General features: G+C 36.8%; 2 protein-coding genes across 5 annotated transcripts in view; both read left to right on the top strand.

The window, feature by feature from the left end:
• syngap1b (synaptic Ras GTPase activating protein 1b) overlaps positions 1 to 7,699 on the top strand; it is a 150,442-nt gene extending 142,743 nt beyond the window's left edge. For all 4 annotated transcript variants that reach the window (XM_058746622.1, XM_058746620.1, XM_058746621.1 and 1 more), the window contains one exon: positions 2,791 to 7,699. In XM_058746622.1, the coding sequence (XP_058602605.1) occupies positions 2,791 to 3,084 (294 nt within the window). In that variant the 3' untranslated portion in view covers positions 3,085 to 7,699. The remainder of the gene's footprint in view (positions 1 to 2,790) is intronic.
• A 1,455-nt stretch (positions 7,700 to 9,154) lies between these two features.
• smg5 (SMG5 nonsense mediated mRNA decay factor) overlaps positions 9,155 to 22,500 on the top strand; it is a 17,973-nt gene continuing 4,627 nt past the window's right edge. The window contains exons 1-18 of the mRNA XM_058747456.1: positions 9,155 to 9,558; positions 10,491 to 10,589; positions 10,786 to 10,909; positions 10,999 to 11,155; positions 11,951 to 12,040; positions 12,154 to 12,243; positions 12,432 to 12,510; positions 12,692 to 12,817; positions 14,469 to 14,537; positions 14,632 to 14,843; positions 15,838 to 15,975; positions 16,233 to 17,096; positions 17,833 to 18,002; positions 18,105 to 18,180; positions 18,274 to 18,449; positions 19,412 to 19,570; positions 21,665 to 21,724; positions 21,841 to 22,000. Of these exons, the coding sequence (XP_058603439.1) occupies positions 9,494 to 9,558; positions 10,491 to 10,589; positions 10,786 to 10,909; positions 10,999 to 11,155; positions 11,951 to 12,040; positions 12,154 to 12,243; positions 12,432 to 12,510; positions 12,692 to 12,817; positions 14,469 to 14,537; positions 14,632 to 14,843; positions 15,838 to 15,975; positions 16,233 to 17,096; positions 17,833 to 18,002; positions 18,105 to 18,180; positions 18,274 to 18,449; positions 19,412 to 19,570; positions 21,665 to 21,724; positions 21,841 to 22,000 (2,914 nt within the window). The 5' untranslated portion in view covers positions 9,155 to 9,493. The remainder of the gene's footprint in view (positions 9,559 to 10,490; positions 10,590 to 10,785; positions 10,910 to 10,998; positions 11,156 to 11,950; positions 12,041 to 12,153; positions 12,244 to 12,431; positions 12,511 to 12,691; positions 12,818 to 14,468; positions 14,538 to 14,631; positions 14,844 to 15,837; positions 15,976 to 16,232; positions 17,097 to 17,832; positions 18,003 to 18,104; positions 18,181 to 18,273; positions 18,450 to 19,411; positions 19,571 to 21,664; positions 21,725 to 21,840; positions 22,001 to 22,500) is intronic.

The raw sequence follows: 22,500 nt of genomic DNA, 5'->3' as shown, positions 1-22,500 counted from the left end.
CTTTTGACACTGCACTGCGCCTCTGTAGGTAAGATTAGCGGATAAGAGCTAAATAAAAACAGTGTCTCCACTATTTGTGAATAAGAGCTAAGCCACACATGACAGAAAGTCTGAAAGGCAAACTATCCTTTGTGTGTGTGTGGCAGAGATGGGTTTGAGGGTGTTTTCACACTGGAGTTTGATAATAATATATTAGCCAAAAATATACATATTTAAGATTATAAATCAATAAACTGATTATAAAATATTCAGATTTGTATAGAGATATATTCATTGAGAGCATAGTGATGTGATATATCATTTGCAATGCTTTCAGTGTGACTCTTTCTGAAGCTTACATAGTATGTGATGACAAGTGACTCTCTGAATCATTTTCAACCGAGTTGTTAAAAACGCTGATTTAAAACAAGTACAAAACTTTTGAGTCAGTCATTGAATCGTTCATGCAAACAGTTCATTCAAAAACACTAATTCACTCAGGTATGAAACTAGTACTGGATATACGAGTGATTCATTGAATCATTCACTAAAACGATTCATTCCAAAACACTGAATTAAGGAACAAAATCTGTTGCTGTGCGCTATGCGATTTATTAATTATCTGTTAATAGTGTCTCTTACTTATAAATGTGATGCATGTATCGAAAAACAGCATTCTTGCTTGTGTGATATTGCTTAAATAACAACCGGAGCGCATGGTACGTATTGAAACGTTTATAAAAAAAAAAATTATGCAAACATACCCGATTTCTACTTGGAAATGCTTATCTAGTTACTTGCCGTTAGTACTCTGGTGGTAAACACGGTAATGGCGCTATACCACATTTACAGTTTAACCGTAGGGTTAAGCCGAATTGAGCGTGAAAACTCCCTGAAATTCTAAATAGTGGATTTGACACTATTTTGGTTTAAACAAGTGAGTTTTGATATAAAATATCAAAATTGTATATATAATCATGCAATATAATACAAATTTGATATAAAATATTTGTAAGATAGTAGATAGGTTGCAACTTGATTCATTGTACAACTCTGTTGACTTTCATTTGTACTGATGACAGAATCAAGTTTTTTAAAGAGCTTACAGTTCTTATTTTTACAGAAATAAACAACGCATGATTTGTTCCCTAGAGTCCTTTGGACTAGCATAATGCTGTCAAGCACAAACTGTCACAACAGTTAAGATATACTTGATAGTAGAACTAAAAGCACCTACATTTCACATAAATATTCATTCTCACTTCCTGTGTTCTTTACAGTTGATCACACTGTTGCATCAGTTGCATGCTTGCATGCTTAGTAGAAGTCTCTTTTACTGCACTCAGACACTGTTGTGGCAGCTGTTCTTTTAAAGGGGTCATATCATGAGCAATCAGGTTTTTTGAGAAAAAAGAATAACTATGAGTTATGTAATGATTGACAGGTGGGAATGTGAACATGTTAATGCAATTGTGTCAGAATTAATTTTCAAGTTGCATTAATATGTTAAAAATAACCCTCCGTTTTATTTTTTATAATTACCATTCAGAAGTTTAGGGTCAGTAAGATGTTTTTTAAAGAAGCCTCTTATGCTCACCAAGGCTGCATTTACTTGATCAAAAATACAGTAATGACAGTAATATTGTAAAATATGATTACAATTTAAAATAGCCAAAAATGTAATTCATTTAATATATTTTAAATGTAATTTATTCCTGTGATGCAAAGCTGAATTTTCAGCATCATTACTTCAGTCTTCAGTCACATGATCCTTCAGAAATCATTCTAATATGCTGATTTGGCGCTCAAGAAACAGTTCTTATTATTATAAATGTTGAAAAGAGTTGTGTTGCTTAATAATTCTGTAGAAACTGCGATGCATTTTTTTCAGGTTTCTTTCTGAATAACAAAGTAAAAGTCTTTACTGACACCTTTGATCGATTTTATGCATCCTTGCTTACCTTTTTTTAACAGAATAAGTTATAAATATTAATGTAGGAAATGGCAAATTTCATTTCTGAACCAGATGTTTTCGTTTTTTTGCACCAAATATTACAAATATAGGTATTGGATGTGTAAATTCAAATGCGCTAATACATTGCCACTTTCTATATTTGACAACTGAAAAAAAAACTACCTTTATGTTTCCATAAGGAAGAGGATGGAAAATATCATACGAATCAATAAATTATAAATGAAATATATTTTTGGTCAAAAAAAGTAAAAAAAAAAGAAAAGAAAGTATGATACGACCCCTTTAATGCAAATTAACCTCAATGAACAGTGCTCTTCTCATTTAAAATCACCTTTGTAAGAATATTTACCAAAGATAATCCAATAACCAGGGCTTGTATCGTTCTGTGTCGCTCTGTTTTTGACAACCACTCTGGCCTTCTGCAGTGCAACCTCACAAAAACACACGTGTGTCAACAGCAGATTTGTAACTCCCTCCTCATCCCTCTCTCTTCCTTTTCTTTGTGTCTATCCCTCTTTCCCTGAGCGATTCTATGGATATTTCTCATTCCTCTGCTATGCGACTCATGCTTCTGTTTTATTCCTCCTTTACCGCTCTTCCAATCCCTCGTCACCTCAAATCTCTCTTTCTCCCTCTCACTCTAACCCCGTGACCTCCATTTGCTTTGATCTTCCTGTTCTGTACTTCGCTATCGATCTTCTTGCCATGGGAACTTCTCTCTTTCGCATTCCATTTGCTGATTTTTTTTGCGGAAAATCTTCATCCCTCCATCATTCCATCCCTCCGCCCGCTCTCTCTCTTCTCCTCCCCTTTCCCCTCTCTCTCTGTCTCGCTAGGAAAAGCAGCTTTCCGCCTTGGGTTCAGCAGACCCCGGTGTGAGTTTTGGAGGAGAATTGACCAGCGCTCCTGGCGTTGTCGGAGTCTCCCAATCGGACAAATCCTCCACCCGATCCCCCCTGAACGGAATCTTGTCCTTCCCGTTAGCCTCCCCTCCTCATTCCCGTCCTCACGCACAACTCTGGCCGAACGGAGAACTGTCCGGCAACCAAAAATCAGCAACGGCATCGAGGGCGAGTTCGGAGGGGGAGCAGGTCAATAACAACGCTGACCAAATCCGAGAAAATTTTTAGGAATTCCGAAGAAAAACTCACTTCCTTTGTCATCCACATTGAAGGATGAAGCTTCAGCGGTTGTTTTATTTTGTGCATTAGACTGAGGACAAGTGGGAGGCAGGACACACCATTGCTTGCACCATCCAAAACAAAAGGGCTCTCCATTGGATCCAATAAGTTATTCCAAAATCACATTTTCTTTGGATCAAATTTAAAAGCCCCTTGCACATACAGTACCTCTGCCACCACAAGTCATCCAAACCACTGGAAAGTACTCGGTTCAGGTTCCAGGTTTTTTGACTGAGCTCCCTCGTATTGTGTCAAAAATTCCAAGAAGCTGGGAACGACCCCAGGAACGGTGGGCAAACAAACTATACGTACGTTTCGAAGTGTATAGAGGTCGAAATTTGACTCACGAACACATGCCAGCTTTGTCTTGGGGATTCTGTCATGTCGTCTGGCTTCCCTAGTGCCTTTCTGTATCTCCTGACAGGGTTTTCAAACGAACGCGAGAATAACGACAGCAGAATTACAGGAATGGTTGTGCAAACGCCGCTCTCTTCTCGAGATTGCTCACTTAGGAGAGATTGATGTGTTCTTCTGCCTCAATGTAATGCTGAAAATGTCAAGCTTTGGAATCCGACAGTGGCTCGGGTTTTTTGTGGACAATGTCTGGAAAGTGCTTGTGGTCTTTGAATTGCCTCACTAGACTGAACTTGTGCAATGTTTTCTCTTCTCAATCTCAGAACCTATGTGTATTTAACTGGTGCTATGGATTCTCAAAGCATTGCTCTGTGTCACATCACCGCTTCCCATTCTGTCATCGTCCTAACTGTTCATATGTGTCTTCGTCCTCCCATTTATCTCCTTACAGGCCGATTTCTTTCAGTGTGTGTCTGCAACGTGAGGTGAGCGCGAGGTGATCTCTGTCAGGTCAAAAACCTTTGGTCTTTTTACTAAAACAAGATGCTAGGTCAGAATGCAGTTGTGGTCGTAAGGTTTTTTTTTTTTTTATACAGAAACGTTTTCCTTAAAATGGACGTGATGTGAAGTGAGCTGATATTTCAAATAAGCAGAACTTTTTTGTGTTTTTTGGTCTTAAAGTCAACATGAAAGTCAACTTCAAAGCAACCAATTTTCCCTCCATAATGTGACATTTTTGAGTAAAATGGGAAGAATAGACTTTATTTTTTTAGTTTTAGGAATTCATTGGATTGTAAAAATGGGTGTTATATACTAGAATGTGGTCTGGTAGCTAAACAACAAAAGGGATTTGTAAAAGTATTTTGTTAAAAGATAATGAAAACAACCCTGTTTTTATATAGAATAGCATGCACCAAATAAGCATCAATAAGACGACTAAGAATGTACAAAGTATGACTCACACCAAATAATCATTACATTTGCATTCATGGAATTGGCAGATGCTTTTATGCAAAGCAACTTACATTTAAGGTTTACATTTTATCAGTTCACACATTCTCTGGGAATCAAACCCATGATCTACTGTTTAAGCTCTGCTACGAAATTGCGAATAATAAGTTAAAAGTAAACAGGGTCCGTTTTGTTTTCATGTTGACTTTAAAGTTGCTCAAGCATCTCTAAAGTAGTTTTCGGTGGTGTTGAATGGTCATTTTAGGGAAGATCTTGTTAGATAACAGACTTGGTTTGTAAAATAATCAGATCTTATGTACTGTACAGAAATATTGCTAGCTATAATTCCTCATTTGAGTAACACTGCCATCTGAAACTGATTGTATTCCTCATCGTTCACTACAGTTTTTGTTTTATTGTTTGTTTTACGATTAATCGGTTCATTGTCATGTTTCTACAGACTCAAGACATTCACGTGGCTTCGCTGATACCAGTCATTCATTTGTAACCCAATTCATTGTTGATTGCCTTGTTGTCGCATTGTAAAATACTCAAGTTCGGTATGTAACACAGCTAAACCAATACAGCTGGCCTAGATGAGAGCAAGGAGATTTAAGTCGTAACTGCACAATAAAAACACTGAGCTGTACTGTAATATTTATAGATTGGGAAGGCACTAGAGAGGAGAATGGACTGATTGCCATTTTAGCTTTTAAGAGCTTCGAGGGCTATCTTTAAGTGACTTCTACTCCATTTAGTAATAATAAACAGGCAATTTTGTTTATGTCCCAAAAGCGGTTGAGAAAAAGTGGGATAACAGGGTTATCAGCTGATAAATGTGCCATGACATGAATATACCTCAGACGTAGAATCGAATGACTCAGGTAAACTTTCAATTGCCTCACAGTTTAACGCAAACTGGATAGAAAAAAAATAATTTTAAGTTAAACTGCCTGTTTTGGCAGTTAGTCCATTTCTTCTCTGAGATTAGTAGCAGTGATTGGTCAGCGGCTCATCAAGCACCTCCTCTTTTCCCTGCATCTCCAGCCAATCACAAAGCTTCGTGGAGGACAATCTGGAACCTAATTGGAGGCCTCACCTTGGACATTCTTCAGGTTGGCCAGGTTTTAATTCCAGGGCGCTGTCACGCGATTCGGTTGGTTGACAGAGGAGAAACTGAGGCTTTGACCCAGTGCCAGAGCCGATCCAAAGAAAAAATATAGGTTCCCTTCCTCTGACGTACCCTCTCTCTGATACAATTCGATATGATGACCGTTTGGGATGCTTAACGTCTGTCAGACGTCTTCTGCGTGCCTCTTGACGTCGCATGCAGCGCAGTGGTTCGTTGAGAGAGCTGGAGAGGTTCTTAGGATCAGATCAATCTCAAAGGTGCTGTTTTTTAGGTTCTTTACTAACTACATGTAGGATATTGAACAATCCTCTACTTCTTCTCATTATGATCTTCAATGCCACATTAGCTCTGCCTGTCATGCCTGCCAGTGTCTCAATCATGTCTTTTATTTTGGGGAAACTGAATATGCACAGCCTTTTCTTTTTTTTTCTCAAGAGACGCTGATTTGTCCTTCAGCGGATTTGATAAGAGGCTGGAAATATCCGAACTTTTGTTTCCTGGTGGTTTTCTACTTTTTGACTGGACCTCCCCCAGATGAGATCACGTATTTACATGCTGGTAATGTGAGACAAGAACTTAAAAAGTCTGAAAATAATCCTTTTTTTTTTTTTTGATCCGTGAATTTATGTGACAATCTCTTTGCAAAGCAAAATCGACATCCTGTTATTTTACCTGCTCCCCCTTCCCGCACTTTGCTATGTCCCGGATCCCCACCGACTCCTTTGTATGTGAAAGAAAGATGGATTCTTTTACTTTTTAATTCTCTTTGGTTTTGCTGTGGAATTCTTGATTTTATGGACGACACCGTTTGGATGTGGAATCCTCTTATTTAGAAATTTGGCAGTCGCACGTTTGTAGGATCGTGGGTAGTTTTGCGAAGCCAAGTTGCTGTTTTAAATTTAACTTTATTTCTTTGTTTGGATGCCATTGCCAGGCAACACAGACATTTCTCTGCTTCCTTTTTACACCACTAGACAAAAATATAAATGTTGAGAGATCATGCAGGTCAAATAATGTTGTGGGTGGCTGTGTGTATATAGAGTGTGTGTACAGTCTTTATGTATATACTGGATGTATGGATGGTTATATAATATAAATATAAATATATATATATATATATACATGTATTTTGTACATAAGATATGTTTGTATATGCAGTGTACAGAATGTGTTCTTTTACACCAATTTGTCTTTTTCTCGATATGTGGAAAAAGAAAAAGCATAACAGAACTTTGTGGGAATGAAAACTCACGTTGGCGACTCGTCGGTAGAGTTATTCGAAGCACTTTTCGCTCAGGCTGATTGTACGCAGTCTGAAACCTACAATGCATCGCCGTGAGTCCACCACGCGTTTTGCCAGTCCGAAGCTTGCACTCATTTTCTCACTGATTGAGGTGTTTTGTAAAAGATTCTGGGTGACAAAGCAATGCTTGTACATAAATATATAGGCATAATACCTACCATATGTTTGCATATATCAGCTTTTCCAGACATGAGTCACCTGCTAATCTTTGCAGCTTTTGCATCTCCACTTGCTTTTCAATGAGGTGCCGTGCGGTTTTTTTGGATCGCTGTAGAAGGTCGATCTCGTGAGAAGACGTCCCCATTTTACTCTGCTGATCTTTTGTATGGCCTGATGCTTTATTCGCTCATTACTTGCCTAGCAACTCTTCCATGCAAGTAATCGCTTCTTTGTCCCCTGTAAATGAATGGAGTTCCCATGATGTGCCTCTTTCTAATAAACTTCAGTTGGTCTCTGTCAGCCATAAGCCAATCACAGTCATCTTTCTTGACAAGCCATAAGCCCCGCCCCTAAATTTCCATTTTTGAAAAGGGCAGACACTTGGGAATTTTATTTCTTTTTGTATATATTATATTAATAGAAAGAGTGGTATGTCAGAGTGTATTGCCGATGTTTTTGGATTTGTTATGAATGTTGATATTCTGGTTATTGAATTATGATTATTATCGTAATAATATAATGACTGCTGTTATCATTTCATCATTCTTTAGTTTATTCAATACTGTTAAAGACTTTCATTTCTTTTTGAATAAATTGGAATTTATATTTTTCGGGTGGGCTAATTATAGAAATGAAATCAATTAAACAGATGAATAAAGAAATAAATTCTTATTGAATTCATTTATGATTGTGAGAATGAGTTTTTAATCTATCTATCTATCTATCTATCTATCTATCTATCTATCTATCTATATACTATATATATATATATATATATATATATATATATAGCTGTCAGTCTGTCTGTCTTTATCTATCTATCTATCTATTTAGTGTTTTATCTGTCTGTCTGTCTGTCTGTCTATCTATCTATATACTGTATATATATATATATATATATATATATATATATATGTATATATATATATATATATATATATCTAGCTGTCAGTCTGTCTGTCTTTATCTATCTATCTATCTATCTATCTATCTATCTAGTGTTTTATCTGTCCGTCTGTCTGTCTGTCTGTCTGTCTGAAAAAAAATAAAGTTGTTACAGTTACAGTTGACATAACTGATGCCACTCCCAGGTTCTTATGGTCTTTATTTACTCAAATGGAGAAAACCCATCTTTATTATTACCTTCAGCCAAAGTAGAAGATGAAAAGAAGGAAACAAGATGGAAGCTTGTGATTTCAGCATTGCTGTGTCTTGTCAAACATGTTAAAAAATGCAGCTGCCAGGTGATGCCAGATGGTCTGTCTGTTCATCTTGTCTAGAGAAGAGGGGCTGATGAGAAGATTTTGAATGAAATTGCTATTTTAAACAGTTTGTGGCTGCATCTCATTTGCAGCTCCTTACAATATATTTTTTAATGAAATCAGCATAAATGTAAGGTAGTTTAATAAAATTTAAATCTTGATTTATTTAAATAATATAGAATTATATTTATTATACAGTAAAAAATGAATTTTATGTATTTATTTATTTATTTTTTGCATTAAGAAACTATGACTCTGGTCAGTCATATTCTTGAGGTCATTCATTGTGAGATTGGCCTTATATTTACTAATTTACGTGCAATTCACACATATCCATACAGATATATTTGGATTAAATGGTATGTTTGATAATTTTCTAGAGGGAAATTGCATATTTGACTTCACTTTCCATTCATAAAACCCTTACAGTGTGCATCTTCAGACAAATCTATTATTTAGAATACTATAAAATATATAGTGATTTATATAGCCTACTTGGTTGATTTATATAGTGGTTGATCAATTGATTTACATTAGACAGTGGTGAGAAAAGATGCCTTAAACATTAAAACACATTACAAATGTTTGGCAATATACCATTCTAGCTACATGAAACTGGTAAGTTGGTTTTAACCACATTAAAATGACAAAAATTCAGAAAGCTTTTTAGAATTTGAAGAAAATCTATACATACGTCTTATAACTTAGCAACATATTACATTTCTAAATTTCGTAAAGGACCGTCAAACCAGCCTGCAGCCGAGCGCGTGTATTTGACTAAGAACTTGACCTCAGGAAACTCTCGCGAGATTTGTTGCGGCGGTGTAGGAATCTGTCAACTGTCGCGATACTTGCAGCGGTAGCTGAACTGTGAGCGGTGGGAGGGGGAAAAAAATGGCCGCTCGCGGAGCGACACTCGGAATGATGAGCGACAACAACACAAACACAATCCCTTCAAAATGTGACAGCTGACCCGAACCGACACCAGCACACACACCGGCTTCCGAACGGATGGGTATCGCGGCCGGTGGCGGGGGAGGTCAGGAACGACAGCGTTTGTGTTCAAGTTGTAATTTGAAGGAAATAGGTGCGTTAGCTAGCCTGCTAACGTTAGCCGCGCGCTAAACTGGCGAACGAACCAGAACTAGAACAAGATACACGAAAACAGACCACAGCAGCCGCGCTATCACTGCTAGGATGAGCGGACCCGGTCAAGACAGCGAGCCAGAGGCCAAAGTGCTTCATATTAAACGACTGTACAGGTAAGAGTGCTGTCAGCAGGCCGGTACTGTCAGGAAATCTCTGTAATGCTTGTATATTTTATGCTTTTGTGGGTCAGAAGTGTTGGAAAACATATTCATAAAGGTAAATTGCTAAACGAGACACTTGACACTTGAATACAGTGGCAGTTTAGCCATTTTTAGCCTCTGCGTGTCCATAATGTCTCATCTGGGAATCTTATATTATTTGGCATGTCTGGCATCAAATTATAGCCATTAAATCTAAATTTACTTAATGGTTTGTGTCTAGAGGTTCTCTTTTTAGTTTCTTTAAAAGGATATATATGTGTATATAAGAATGAAAGGCCAGAATTGCACGAGAATTTAAGGTATTTAAAGCGTCTGCACGCGCAACGATTGATAACAAGCCTGACATATGTATAATAGTCAAACAAATGTAATCATTTAAAATTAAACAGTTTATTGAACCTTTACATTAAATGTAAAATAAATTATCTAAAAATGATTGGTATCGTATTTGATACATTAAGCTTTTGTGGTTCATATAGTGTGATATAGGAGAATATGGATCTCAAAAACATTTTGTTCAAAGGCCCAAACAGAGCATATGTATAAGTAAAGTACAATACAATTCTAGCTTGTAATGTAATTTTGATGCTCACATTTAACATGATCTTTCCCCAAAAAAATATGTTTGGATGATCAAGTAAACCCGAGATGCTTCAGTACAGTAAATCAGTAAATCTCATTTCATATTGAAATGTTACTAACATTATAAAAAATATGACATTTAATGGAAAGCATCCCCTTTTTTAAATTATCAACCCTGAAGTCAATAATTGAGATTTTCAAATGAATACGTGAAAGTGAAAGTGTTGAATGGAAATTTAATATACTGTGAGTATGAGGCGTATATAACAGTGTTTTCATAATTTCTTTCTTGTTTTATGTAGGGCTGTGGTGGAAACTGTGCATAAGTTGGATGTTATAATCAGCGGCAAGTCATCATATAGGGAGGTCTTCAAACCTGAAAATATCAGTTTGAGGAACAAGTAAGCACAAGTTTGTTCTCTCTGTATCCTGACCAGGAACAACGCAATATAATTGGTCAGATTATGTTGTATTTACACGGAAGAGAGAGCTTCTATCGCTTGTCACATCTGTTTATGACACAACAACTCATTAACATTCCCATATACTTAAATATCACAGCTTCTTATTTTCTTTTTGTTATATTTTTTTAACCAGATTGCGGGAACTATGTGTAAAGCTGATGTTCCTGCACCCTGTGGACTATGGACGCAAGGCAGAAGAGCTGCTGTGGAGGAAGGTCTACTATGAGGTTATTCAGGTCATCAAGACCAACAAGAAGGTACTGTCACGTAACACATTCCATGATTTAAAGTAGTCTTATTTGCTGTTGTACTTGCTATCAGACTGAAATCCTCCCTCTCTTCGCAGCATATTCACAGCCGCAGTGCTCTGGAGTGCGCCTACAGGACCCATCTGATCGCTGGGGTGGGCTTCTTTCAACACCTGCTGCTCTACATCCAGTCACACTATCAGCTGGAGTTACAGGACTGCATTGACTGGACACACGTCACTGACCCACTCATCGGTGAGACATGCTTCCATATGCATATTAAAGGCAGCGTTCCTACGGTCATGGAAAACTGGGGGAATTTAAAATAAATCTTAAATATTTCTAATTAAGATGAAAATATAATAAAATATAAATAAATTATTATTATTTATATCAGTGTTAATGTTTTTATATTAATAATGTTAATAGAAAATAATATTAATACAAATAATAATATGTAAAGAAATCTATAGTAATTGTGATATTTTTTTTTATTTATTTAATTTTTTATTTTATTTAATTGAATAGTAATTGCTCTTTGTGAGTTTAATCTCTATGGAGTAATAATTAGAAAATCCATGGAGATTCCCTGATCAAATGTTTTGGGAACCCCATAAAGGCAAAATTATCCATCAAAAATTTCTGTCATTTACTAGCCCTCATTGTAAATATGTCTACCATTTAAACAGAACAGCCAGAGTACCCACAGTCATGGAGAACTTGAAAATATCAGAGATGTCAAAAATTGTGGTTTCTAGACCTGATAAAATTATGGAAATTAAATTTTTAGTTAATGTGCATTTTTCTAGTCAGCTCTAAAATGAATAATTGTCTAGAAATTCCTTTTTTGTGAGTGTGATCTATTTAAGGATAATGAAAAATTGGTATTGAGTTGTCACAATTGACTGTAGAGTCATGGGAAACCAAAAATGTAGGAATACCGTATAGCAAAATCTCTGGTATTCTACAATATATGCTGTCTGACTCCCGTTTGAGCATTTGCTGAATGAACCATACATTAGATAATCTTTCTGTGATTAATGACTGCAGGTCGTAAGAAACCAGTCTCAGCCACCCCTAAAGAGATGGAATGGGCCCAGATGGCATGTCACAGATGCCTTGTGTACTTGGGAGATCTCGGTAAGTGTGTTCTCACTTGATATTTTATAAAAATCAGCCCCTCAAATCTCTGTCTGGCAGTGTGATATTATGTTCACATAATCTGAAATCAAACTCTCTTAATGTTTATGAAGCGCGGTACCAAAATGAACTGGCGGGAGTGGAGGCAGAGCAGCTGGCAGAGCGTTTTTATCACCAGGCCTTGTCTGTCGCACCTCACGTCGGTGAGCGAGTCCTTGCTTCTCACATCCTCCCTACAACACCTTTTCCTGGCACCAGAGAGCATGCATTTTATGATTTTGTCTGTTAAACTGTGAATTTTAATGAACATTTAATGGATTCCTTGTTATTTTTTTATTTTGTTTGACTTTCATGTTATTGCATTGAGGAAATGTTTTGTTGTCTCTTACAGGCATGCCGTTTAATCAGCTGGGTACGCTTGCTGGAAGTAAATTTTATAATGTGGAGGCCACTTACTACTACTTGCGCTGGTAAGGCATCTGAGAACTGCATCATATTTAAAAGGACAATAAATGGATACAGGACTGTTTAATGACAATCCTTTTCTTTCCCTTTTGAAAAGTAGCATTACAGTTTTTTTTTTATGACTAGTGTTCGAAGAATCTGATAAGGCTGCATGAACGTAACGGACTGGTTTTTCCTGTTGAATAGTATTCAGTCGGAGACTCCCTTTGATGGCGCTTATGGGAATTTAAAGCGTCTGTTTGACAAGGCAGCCAAGATGTACCACCAGGTGAAGAAACAAGAGATGAAAAAACTTTCACCATCACGTCAGAGGTGTGTTCCCTCTCTTTTATATACATATAACAGACAGGATGGAGTGTTTTTGAAAATGTTCAGTGTGTTCCTGTTATCTAAATCAGGTTCTCAACCTTTTCGACTTGCTTTGCATTGTTCAACACAATATTCAAAGGCTCCTCATATAGGCTATAATATTACTACTGGTATTTCTGCTGTAACTGAAAAAGCTGTTTGCTTTCATACTTCTTTCTACTATCAGAAACTGGGAGTGTCAATGTAGTAAACAAGTTAACTGCAATTATTTTTGTGATTGCATAAGTTTCAGGGACTGAGTATTAAAAAAAAAACAATAGTTGTTGAGGGAGAAAATAAAGATAAATATTCAATTCTTGATTACATTTTTTTTTTTACTTTTAATTAAGTTAAATTTATTTTAAGAATAATCTGATGGTTTTTCTGAGTGAAACTGGTTGTTTCAGAGGACAAGAAATGACAAGGTTGTTTTTTTGGGGAGGGACTGAAAGTGCATTAATAAAAGTAAATAGAATCAATTTTATTTCAAGTTAACTATTAATGACTTATATTTGTATATCAAACAAGTGTTGCATTTTTATTATTTCATTTTTTTATTTTTTTAATTATTATAAAATGTTTATTAGTGGCGCTAAGACGGGTATCTCTACTATTATTGTTCATATTTTAAACCTTTATCCCTATGTATTAAACGTAGGGTGACCATATGGGCCATTTTTACGGGACGCACCCTAGCCAGGATTTCTATATTGCCTAAAATATCCAGGTTTTGGGTATTTGCACTCTGCAGATCGATCGTTGTATGACATTATTTCATGAGAGCTATAGAGAGCAGAGCAGACGGCTTATGCTTTCAGATCGCTCTCGCGGTACTTTGGTGTCATACAATGATCAGTGTGCAGCTTCAAGTCGAACGAACGAACAAACACGTGCGTGTATTTGCATCGCTTTGATCCTTCTCACCTTCTCACGTGCCACGATTGGTCGATTATGTACAATACCTGCATGTTATTGGTCAAACTACTTTGGATGTTTTAGGCAATATAAAAATCCTGGCCAGGACCTGTCCCGTATAAATGGCACATATGGGCACCTTAATTAAACATCAACACATTACTTGTCCTACTAACATAGATGCGATACCTCCAAATTCTGCAGCTTTTTCAGGAGATGTGTGCTATTGCGTATCTAATCAATCAGACATTTTTTTTTTTCCTGGTGAACAGTAAAATCCATAGTCTTAATATTATGGCTCATCTTAACTCATAATCCTGTGCTGTCTGTTTGGTAACCACTGCCATTTGTAACACTTAGGAAATCAAACGTTTTCAAATCTTAAGTCAAGAATTAAGAGGATAGCGCTAAATCTCCATCACCTGTTTTCAAATAGAGCGCCATTTAATACACAGGGCCGTAGTTCACTGACAAGCTATGCAATTTCGTGTTCATTATCGCAGATGAATCGCCTTCGATAATGAACGCTCTATTTGAAAACAGGTGATGGAGATTTATGACTAATCACGGAACCGGCTTTACTGATGAGATGCGCATGAATATCGTGTTCGATATATTGCCCAGCCCTACGTTCTAGCATCATGGTGTAGACTAGCATGGGCAAGTAGCACTCACATTAATTGGGTCATTTTTACTTCAGGTCAAAAGACATCAAAAGACTGCTGGTGAGCTTCATGTATTTGCAGAGCCTGCTGCAGCCCAAGAACAGGTGAGAGCATCACCTCCTGAAAGCATCATTCCTTACGTGAAAGATATCATTTGAGAATCTAATCAGCTTGACTAATATCTTGTCACCTCTTTAGTCTGATGGAGACGGAGCTGACGTCACTGTGCCAGTCTGTGCTGGAAGACTTTAACCTGGTGCTGTTCTACCTCCCCCTTCCTGCTCATGGCAGCCAGTCAGCCAGCGAGGAGGAGGAAGAGCACGACTCAGTCTGCTCTGTGCTTCCTGACAGCCTCATATTCAAGATGGTGGTGACTTGCCTTATGGTGGTGCACAGTTTGAAGAGAGGGGGTAAGTATGGACCCAAAGAATTGATCACAACATCTGCTGCTCATTTTACGCAATGTCATTATCATCATCATTGCATTTAATAAGCAGACAGGTACTGCTTCACCAGTCTAAAAATAGTGCTGGCTTCAAGCAAATTATTTTTATTTGGAATGGCAGTTGTGTGTCGCTTCAGGCCTGCTTTGATTTTGATACATCAGGCTGCAAGCTAATATTTAGACTGCATCCTGACCAGATACAACACTTAAAGGATAAGTGAAAAATACCTATTTATATTAGATATACTTAATATCTTTGGTTTGGAACATGTTGTGGTCAGAAACATGCTTAGAACTAGTGGACAACCACTGTTTTTCAACTATGACATATATCTTAGTGTTGTTTTAGTGTTATTTATGCACTTTTATAGTATTTAAAATATTTTATTAGATTTTATGTTTAAATTTTAGTTAAATATTTAGTTTTGTTTTGTGCTTTATTTACATTTTTATTTCGGTTTTAATCATTTTTGTAATTTTTATTTCATTTTTATTTTTATTTCAGTTAATTCCCAAGGTGTTTTATCTATTTTATTTTTTTTTGTATGTTATTTTATTTCAGCTTTATTTCAATTAATGAAAACTATTTTTTGATAGTTTGCTTTAGGTAACTCTCTCACTCTCTCTCTATATTCATTTATTTATATATTTATTTATTTATATAGTGTGTGTAAAATAAAATTACTTAATGACAAGTAGATATAAAGTAAAAATATAAATAACCATTTTAGGTGGAAATATGTTATACTATGCAAAACCTGGAAATATCAGGGTATTTTAAAGTTGTTTTCTATCCTTGGAAAAGTCAAGATATTCAAAAATATCAAATATCTGTCAATTTAATGCCCGTTTAGGGAACTGTTGGAAGCATTCAAACCACAGTTGTTTAATTTAATTTAAAAAAAAATTTTTGCAAAAGAAGTACTAATCTAATCTGTTCAACTTTAATTCAACTCTAGCTTCAAAGCAGTACAGTGCCTCCATTGCTTTCACGTTGGCTCTGTTCTCCCATTTGGTCAATCATGTCAACATTCGACTGCAAGCTGAACTGGAGGAGGGAGAGAGTGACGTCCCACCCCTGCACACTGATAACACTGGTATGGATACTTCTGTTTTGCTTCTACATCATTTTGTTAGAAGTTGTCATATCTGTGAAGAAAATATTTAGTGCTTCCTTAGATTTTCAGCAAAGTTAGGTATCTTAGAAAGCACCATAATGTTTTTTGTTATGAAGCACCTATGATGCCTTATAATGCTTTTTAGTTAGGCAGCTCACTAGGATTCGGAAAAACTTTTGTTTCAGATTTTTTGCCACTTGAAGCTAACTTTCCCATTGTGTTGTATTTGTTTGTAGACGACGCTGATGCCAGAGATCACAGTAGTGCTGCTCTCTCAAAGGAGAAAACCCTGCAGAACGGCTCCCTAGAGGAAGATGATGAAGATGAGAAGGAGAATGAGGAGGACGAGCCTAAGGGGAATGGAAAGACAACAGGGACAAAGAAAAGCCTGGAGAAGAAAAGATCAGCTGAGGAGACGCAAAAACAGAAGCGGAAGTTCTCACGGCTCTCCATGCTTCGCCGCAGACGCTGCGCTCACAAGGAGGATGAGAGCGACCTGAGCGAAGGATTTGAGAGTGACGAAGAAGAGGATGAGGAAGGTGGCGGTCCGGTCGACGGTCTGGGAGCCGCTAGGGTCCAGATGAACTCTTTAGGGAGGGAAGGGCGGAGGGGACCGCTGCCAGAGGATGGCAGCTGGGAAACCGGTTCAGAGGAAGACGAGGGCGGCACGGCTTTTGACGTCGAGACGGACTCTGACATGAACAGTCAGGAGTCTCGTTCGGACCTCGAAGACATGGAGGATGCTGAGCATGCGCCACAACAACAACAGCAGCAACAACAAGAGGAAGATGTGCAACCTCAGCCGCCTAGGGAGGAAAACTCTACACCTCCAGTAACCAACGGCCCCTCAGTGTCTAATGATGCCAGCATCAGCAGCAACCTGCAGGCCATGTCCTCTCAGCTCTTCCAAGCCAAACGCTGCTTTCGACTCGCCCCCACCTTTAGCAATGTATTGCTCCGCCCTGCAGCTAGCACTAACCCCGCCCCAGACTCAAGCCCTGCCCCAGTGCAAGAAGCCACACCTCCTGCTGAAGAAATATCAAGAAACATGAGTCCAGAGATTGCTAATGGAACCAATGACAATGGTACATTGCTTACAAGTAAGTGATTTTGAGTTTTCTCCAATTAATTTAGACTTTTTTTTGCTCATTATTTCAGTCAATTAAACTACTTTTTATGCTTTACATCACCGTTTAAAAGTTTAGGCCCAGTAAAAAGGCTCTCATGCTCCAAGATTGCATTTAATTGTTCAAAAATACAGAAAGAAAAAACAGTAATACTGCAAAATATTTTTACAATTTTACTGTATTTTAAAATGTAATTTATTCCTGCGATGCAGAGCTGAATTTTCAACAGCCATTTCTCCGGTCTTCAGTGTCACATGTTCCTTCAGAAATCATTCTAATATGCTGATTTGGTGCATGAGAAATTTCTTATTATTAAGATTAATTTATTATGTACTATATATTAAGATTTCTTTTTATTATCAATGCACGAAACAGTTGCACTGCTTTGAAGAATAAAGTATAAAAAAATGATTTGAAAAACAAGTTATGTAGAACAATATAAATGTATTTTCTGTCACTTGTTTAATTTAATTCATCCTTGCTTAATAAAAGAAAAATCTTACTGACCCCAAACCTTTGAACGGTTCTGTATAATTTGTAAGAAATTTGAAGTTTAAAACTCTAATGTAACCTTTCCAAAAACTTGAAATTACCTTAGAACCTTAACACTATACTGTTACACTGCCTTTCAAGCACTGTTATTTCCTTCAGGAAGTGCATATTTTGTGCATATTTATAAAACTAAGAATATCTGATTTGTCATACGCAGATCCTGACTCTGATTCTGAGGGCAGTGAGCACAGCAACCATTCGATCCACAGTGAGAAAACCCTTTCTGAGCGATTAGAGATTCTGACCAATCAGGGTCTCATCCAGGTGGTGAAGGTCTTCTTGGATTGGCTGAGGACGAACACTGATATCATCCTCATGTGCGCTCAGGTACATGGGAATCTAAAATTTTACCAGAATAAACAGCATAATCGTTTATTTGCTTAGCTACTGTTTTGTATACATGTTGGTCTTTGGTCTCTGCCCAAACAGAGTTCTCAGAGCTTGTGGAACAGACTGTCAGTGCTGCTTAATTTGCTTCCTGAGGGCAGCAAGATGTTAGAAACTGGTGAGAGACATCATTTTATAAAAACCAGTTTATTAATAGATTAAACTTTTTTTTTTTTAATTAATAACAAGATCTTTTTTGGTTCTATTACAGATTTAGGTCTGAATAAGGATGTAACAGAACTGCTGAATGAGTGTGAGCAGCCTGGTTTGGTCCAGACGCTGCTGCTGCCAGAGGATCTGGCCCTCCGCCACCTTCCTGCCCTCAGCGTAGCCCATCGACGCCTGGACTTCACTAGCCAGAGACCCCCTCTTACCCCTCTGGATGAGGTATCCATCACACTTACCTCCTTATGTGCTCACGAAGAATCTGTGTGACATCTGCACTGTTTCACTATTTTTCTTTTAAGTCTTAACAATTCAAAAAATTGTTCTGAACAACTTATTCAACAATTTGTTTGTTTCATCACATACATTACTACCGTATATACAATAGATTTAAATCATATGTTTCATGTATGACTATCTTTCTTCCTTGTGTTAATTTAGTAAAAACTGTGTGGAAACCAAAACCTTACTGATAACTAGGTTTTTACTACATTTTACTTGAATTCAAGTCTTAACTCTAATGAATGATACTTAAGAATAGTTTATAGTACTGTACACTACTGTTCAAAAGTTTGGGGTCAGAAAGTGTTTTTTTAATTAATTATTTTTTGTAGCCAAACCGTTCTCAACATTGATAATAATAAGTAACGTTTCTTGAGCATCAAATCAGCGTTAGAATGATTTCTGAAGGGTCATGTGACACTAAAGACTGGAGTAATGATGCTGAAAATTTAGTTTTGCCCCCATAGAAATAAAATACATTTTTAAATATATTTAAATTTACAGCAACATTGCAAAATATTATTACAATTTAAAAGTGTTGTAATAGTATTTTGCAATGTTGTTGTTTTTACTGTATCTTTTATCAAATAAATGCAGCCTGGGTGTGCTAAGACTTCCTTCAAAAACATTAACATTTTACTGACTCCAAAATTTTGAGCGATTAGTGTATATGTTAACCAAAAAAAAGTTAATACCGGTATATTATAATAGAATAGAATTATTGAGTGTTTAGATTCTCATTCATCCCTACATCACTGTCATTATGCACTGTGAAAATCAAGTACTTTGTTTCAGCCAATTACAATGCAGAGGATTTTACTATATTACATAAGTATATAACATTCATGACTTTTGCGTTCTCTCATGTTCCTTCTTTATGTCTCTTTCTCCATGCTGTCCAGTGTGTGGTGCGCGTGTGCTGCATTCGCAGCTTTGGTCACTTCCTCACAAATCTCCAAGGCAACGTGTTGCACTTCAACCCGGAGGCGGGCATCTTCACCAGCATCAGCCAATCAGAGCAGGACAACCTGGTTCAGCAGGCCAAGGCCCAGTTCCGCATGGTAAAAGACGTGAGATTGAATAGTAATGAAAGACAGACATAAAACCAAACTATTAGTGGAACAATAACAGCTCTGTATTGATTTGCACTCTTGAAACAGTAACTCAGCTGATCTCTTTCGTGTGTTCAGATACATCGGCTCAGTTGGTGATTTCAGTAGCCGTAGCTCTTAAATCCTTGCAGAAATAGTCACGGAAAGTGCATCTAAATGATAGGGTCCACACGGTTAAGAAAACGAGGCTTTTTCATAAAACCTCACCACATTTGTGAGCTTTTGCTTGAGAGCCTTATGTTGCCAAGCAACCACGCAGCCCTTATGTGTAGAACAAATGATGGTTGAAGTGCCACCTTGCTGTGCCGGTGAAGAGGCGGCTCTTTCTGGTACAATTTCATTAAAACCTTCAGGCTCTGCGAATGAAAAGAATGTCTGGCAGTCCATGACAAGCTCATGGAATAAGGCTACAGTGAAAGGCACAGGTCTCTCACAAGACGCCACTACAGCACGAGCACTGCAATCAGCATGAACTTTGTGTCCCTGCTGTTAAATAAGCTCATAGTTTGAGAGTCCTGCATGATTTTCACAAGCAGTTTCTGTTGGTTTTAGTCTATCCTACAGATACCCTGATTAGATCTTGTTGCATTTGTGTGAACAGCAAAACAAGAAAATTTGATATTTAATTTTCAATTTCGCATTTGACCAACATCATAACACACACATCCAATTGTCCTCTTAATTTAGATTTTTAAACATTGTTATGTGTCACACAGTGTTAGATCTAACCTGAAACCATCTTTTGGCATTCAGGTGAGGTTAGTGGGAGTTTATACATGTGAATCATGCAGACTTTAGGCAATAGTCATTGTTTTTAATGCACGAAATGTAACATTGTGCAGATCCAAATATGAACACAGAACTCGTGGAGGGATTTAAAATGTTGGATAGCAGCGGTAGGTTATCAGTCCATTTTGGCCCGCATTATTGATCCTGCTTTAGTCATAACAGACATTTTGGTCTGTAAGACATAATGACTAAAAAGTTCTTCAAACATTTCTGTTTGACGGTATCCACCTCTATTGTCCGCCTCTACAGGTTAGACCAGCTATTTGAGGTTATGAGTTTTTATTTTTATTGATTTTGAAAGTCTCTTATGCTTACAGAAGATGCATTTATTTGATCAAGCATACAGTAAAAAGTAAAAAAAAAAAATTAAATATTATTACAATTAAAATAACAAATTTTCAATTTGAATATGTTTTCAAATGTAATTTATTCCTGTGATCAAAGCAGAATTTTCATGATCATTACTCCAGTCTTCAGTGTCACATGATCCTTCAGAAATCATTGTAATATGCTGATTTGCTGCTCAAGAAACATTTATTTTTATCAATGTTGTGCTGCTTAATATTTTTGTGGAAACAATGATGCAGTTGTTTCCAGGACTGTTTGTTGAATATAAAGTTCAAAAGAACATCATTTATTTGAAATAAGATTATTTTTGTGACAATGTAAAAGTTTTTTTTTTTATTATTATTGTCAGTTTGATTAATTTAATGCATCTTTGATTAATAAAAGCATTAATCTATTTATTAAACTCTTGCATAGAAAACAAGAAATGTGCAAATATAAAGCAGGAATGTGGTTAATCTTGTGGTTAACCAGCATGCAAATAAAATTAATCTCTAAAACCATCTTAAAATTTACTGAAGAAGAACACTTCAGTCCTTCACTCTCAGTACTTACATTTTCCCTCTCTCTTATGTTTTTTTCCTTTGGAGTGAAATGAATATGTGAAACAGCAAGATGTCCTTTTTGTTGGTCTCTTCCCAGAATTACAAGGTTAAATATATCTGTGGTTTAATCATTAATTTCTTTAAAGGCACTTTAAGGTGTTCTTTAAAAACATAGGTGTAAACCAACTGTGATCTTTTTATGTATGTTTGTATGTATCTGTCTGTTTACAGTATACTACTCTTGTGTTTTTCTCTTCCTTATTATGGGCAAAAATATATTTAGCTGCTTATTCACACCTTGTGTTTACTGAGGGTAAAATCTGAGTCATGTTTTGAGGTTACACAGAGGTTATATCGTCCACAGGCGGAGGAGGAAGCTCGCAGAAACCGGCTCATGAGAGATATGGCCCAGCTGCGCCTACAGGTCAGACCAGCTGTTGGGTTTATTTTTAACTTTTATTAATGCACATTTGCTCACAACATTTATCCAAATGTCCTCAATTAATGGGCGCAGTAATGAAGCATTTCCTCTGTCTGCAGTTGGAGGTCTCTCAGCTGGAGGGCAGTCTGCAACAGCCCAAAGCACAGTCCTCCATGTCTCCTTATCTGGTGCCAGATACCGCGGTTCTCTGCCAGCACCTGGGGCTGCTCAGACAGCTGGCTGCCAGTGGCTGCTTCATCATCATCATCCCTCGCACAGGTCAGCCTGTGTGTCTCCTCCCGTCTCCTAATGAGAGTTTCCACAGTTGTGGGAAATCTGGAAATGGCAGGGGATTTAAAAATGTCATGCAATCTTAATTATTACAATTTCTATAGTGAACACATGTTTATCTGGCTATACTCTGCTGATCATTTTTGATGATTAAAGCTGAAATAAAATATTTGTATTTTAAATATTTGATGAAATATTTAGACTCGAATAGAAATTAATTAGTTTAAAGTACTAAAATTACTCAAATTGAAATAAAAATAAAATAAATCTATATTGAAATACTAAAAAAACAAAACAAAAAAGACAAAAGCACATACAATTACTGACAATAAATAACTGAAATATAAACAAATCCAAAATACTAATAAATATTATAATAGTATATTAATAATACTAAAATAACACTGCTAGTTATTGTGTGCAAGCTGAAATAAAATATTTGTTTTAATATTTTATGAAAAACGTATTTGAAATGGGTGCTAATGATG

This window comes from Onychostoma macrolepis, chromosome 16 (assembly GCF_012432095.1).
Source record: "Onychostoma macrolepis isolate SWU-2019 chromosome 16, ASM1243209v1, whole genome shotgun sequence".
In the NCBI taxonomy this organism is placed as follows: domain Eukaryota; kingdom Metazoa; phylum Chordata; class Actinopteri; order Cypriniformes; family Cyprinidae; genus Onychostoma; species Onychostoma macrolepis.
Note: the sequence above shows the minus strand (reverse complement) of the source record. Positions and strands in the feature narration are given on the sequence as shown.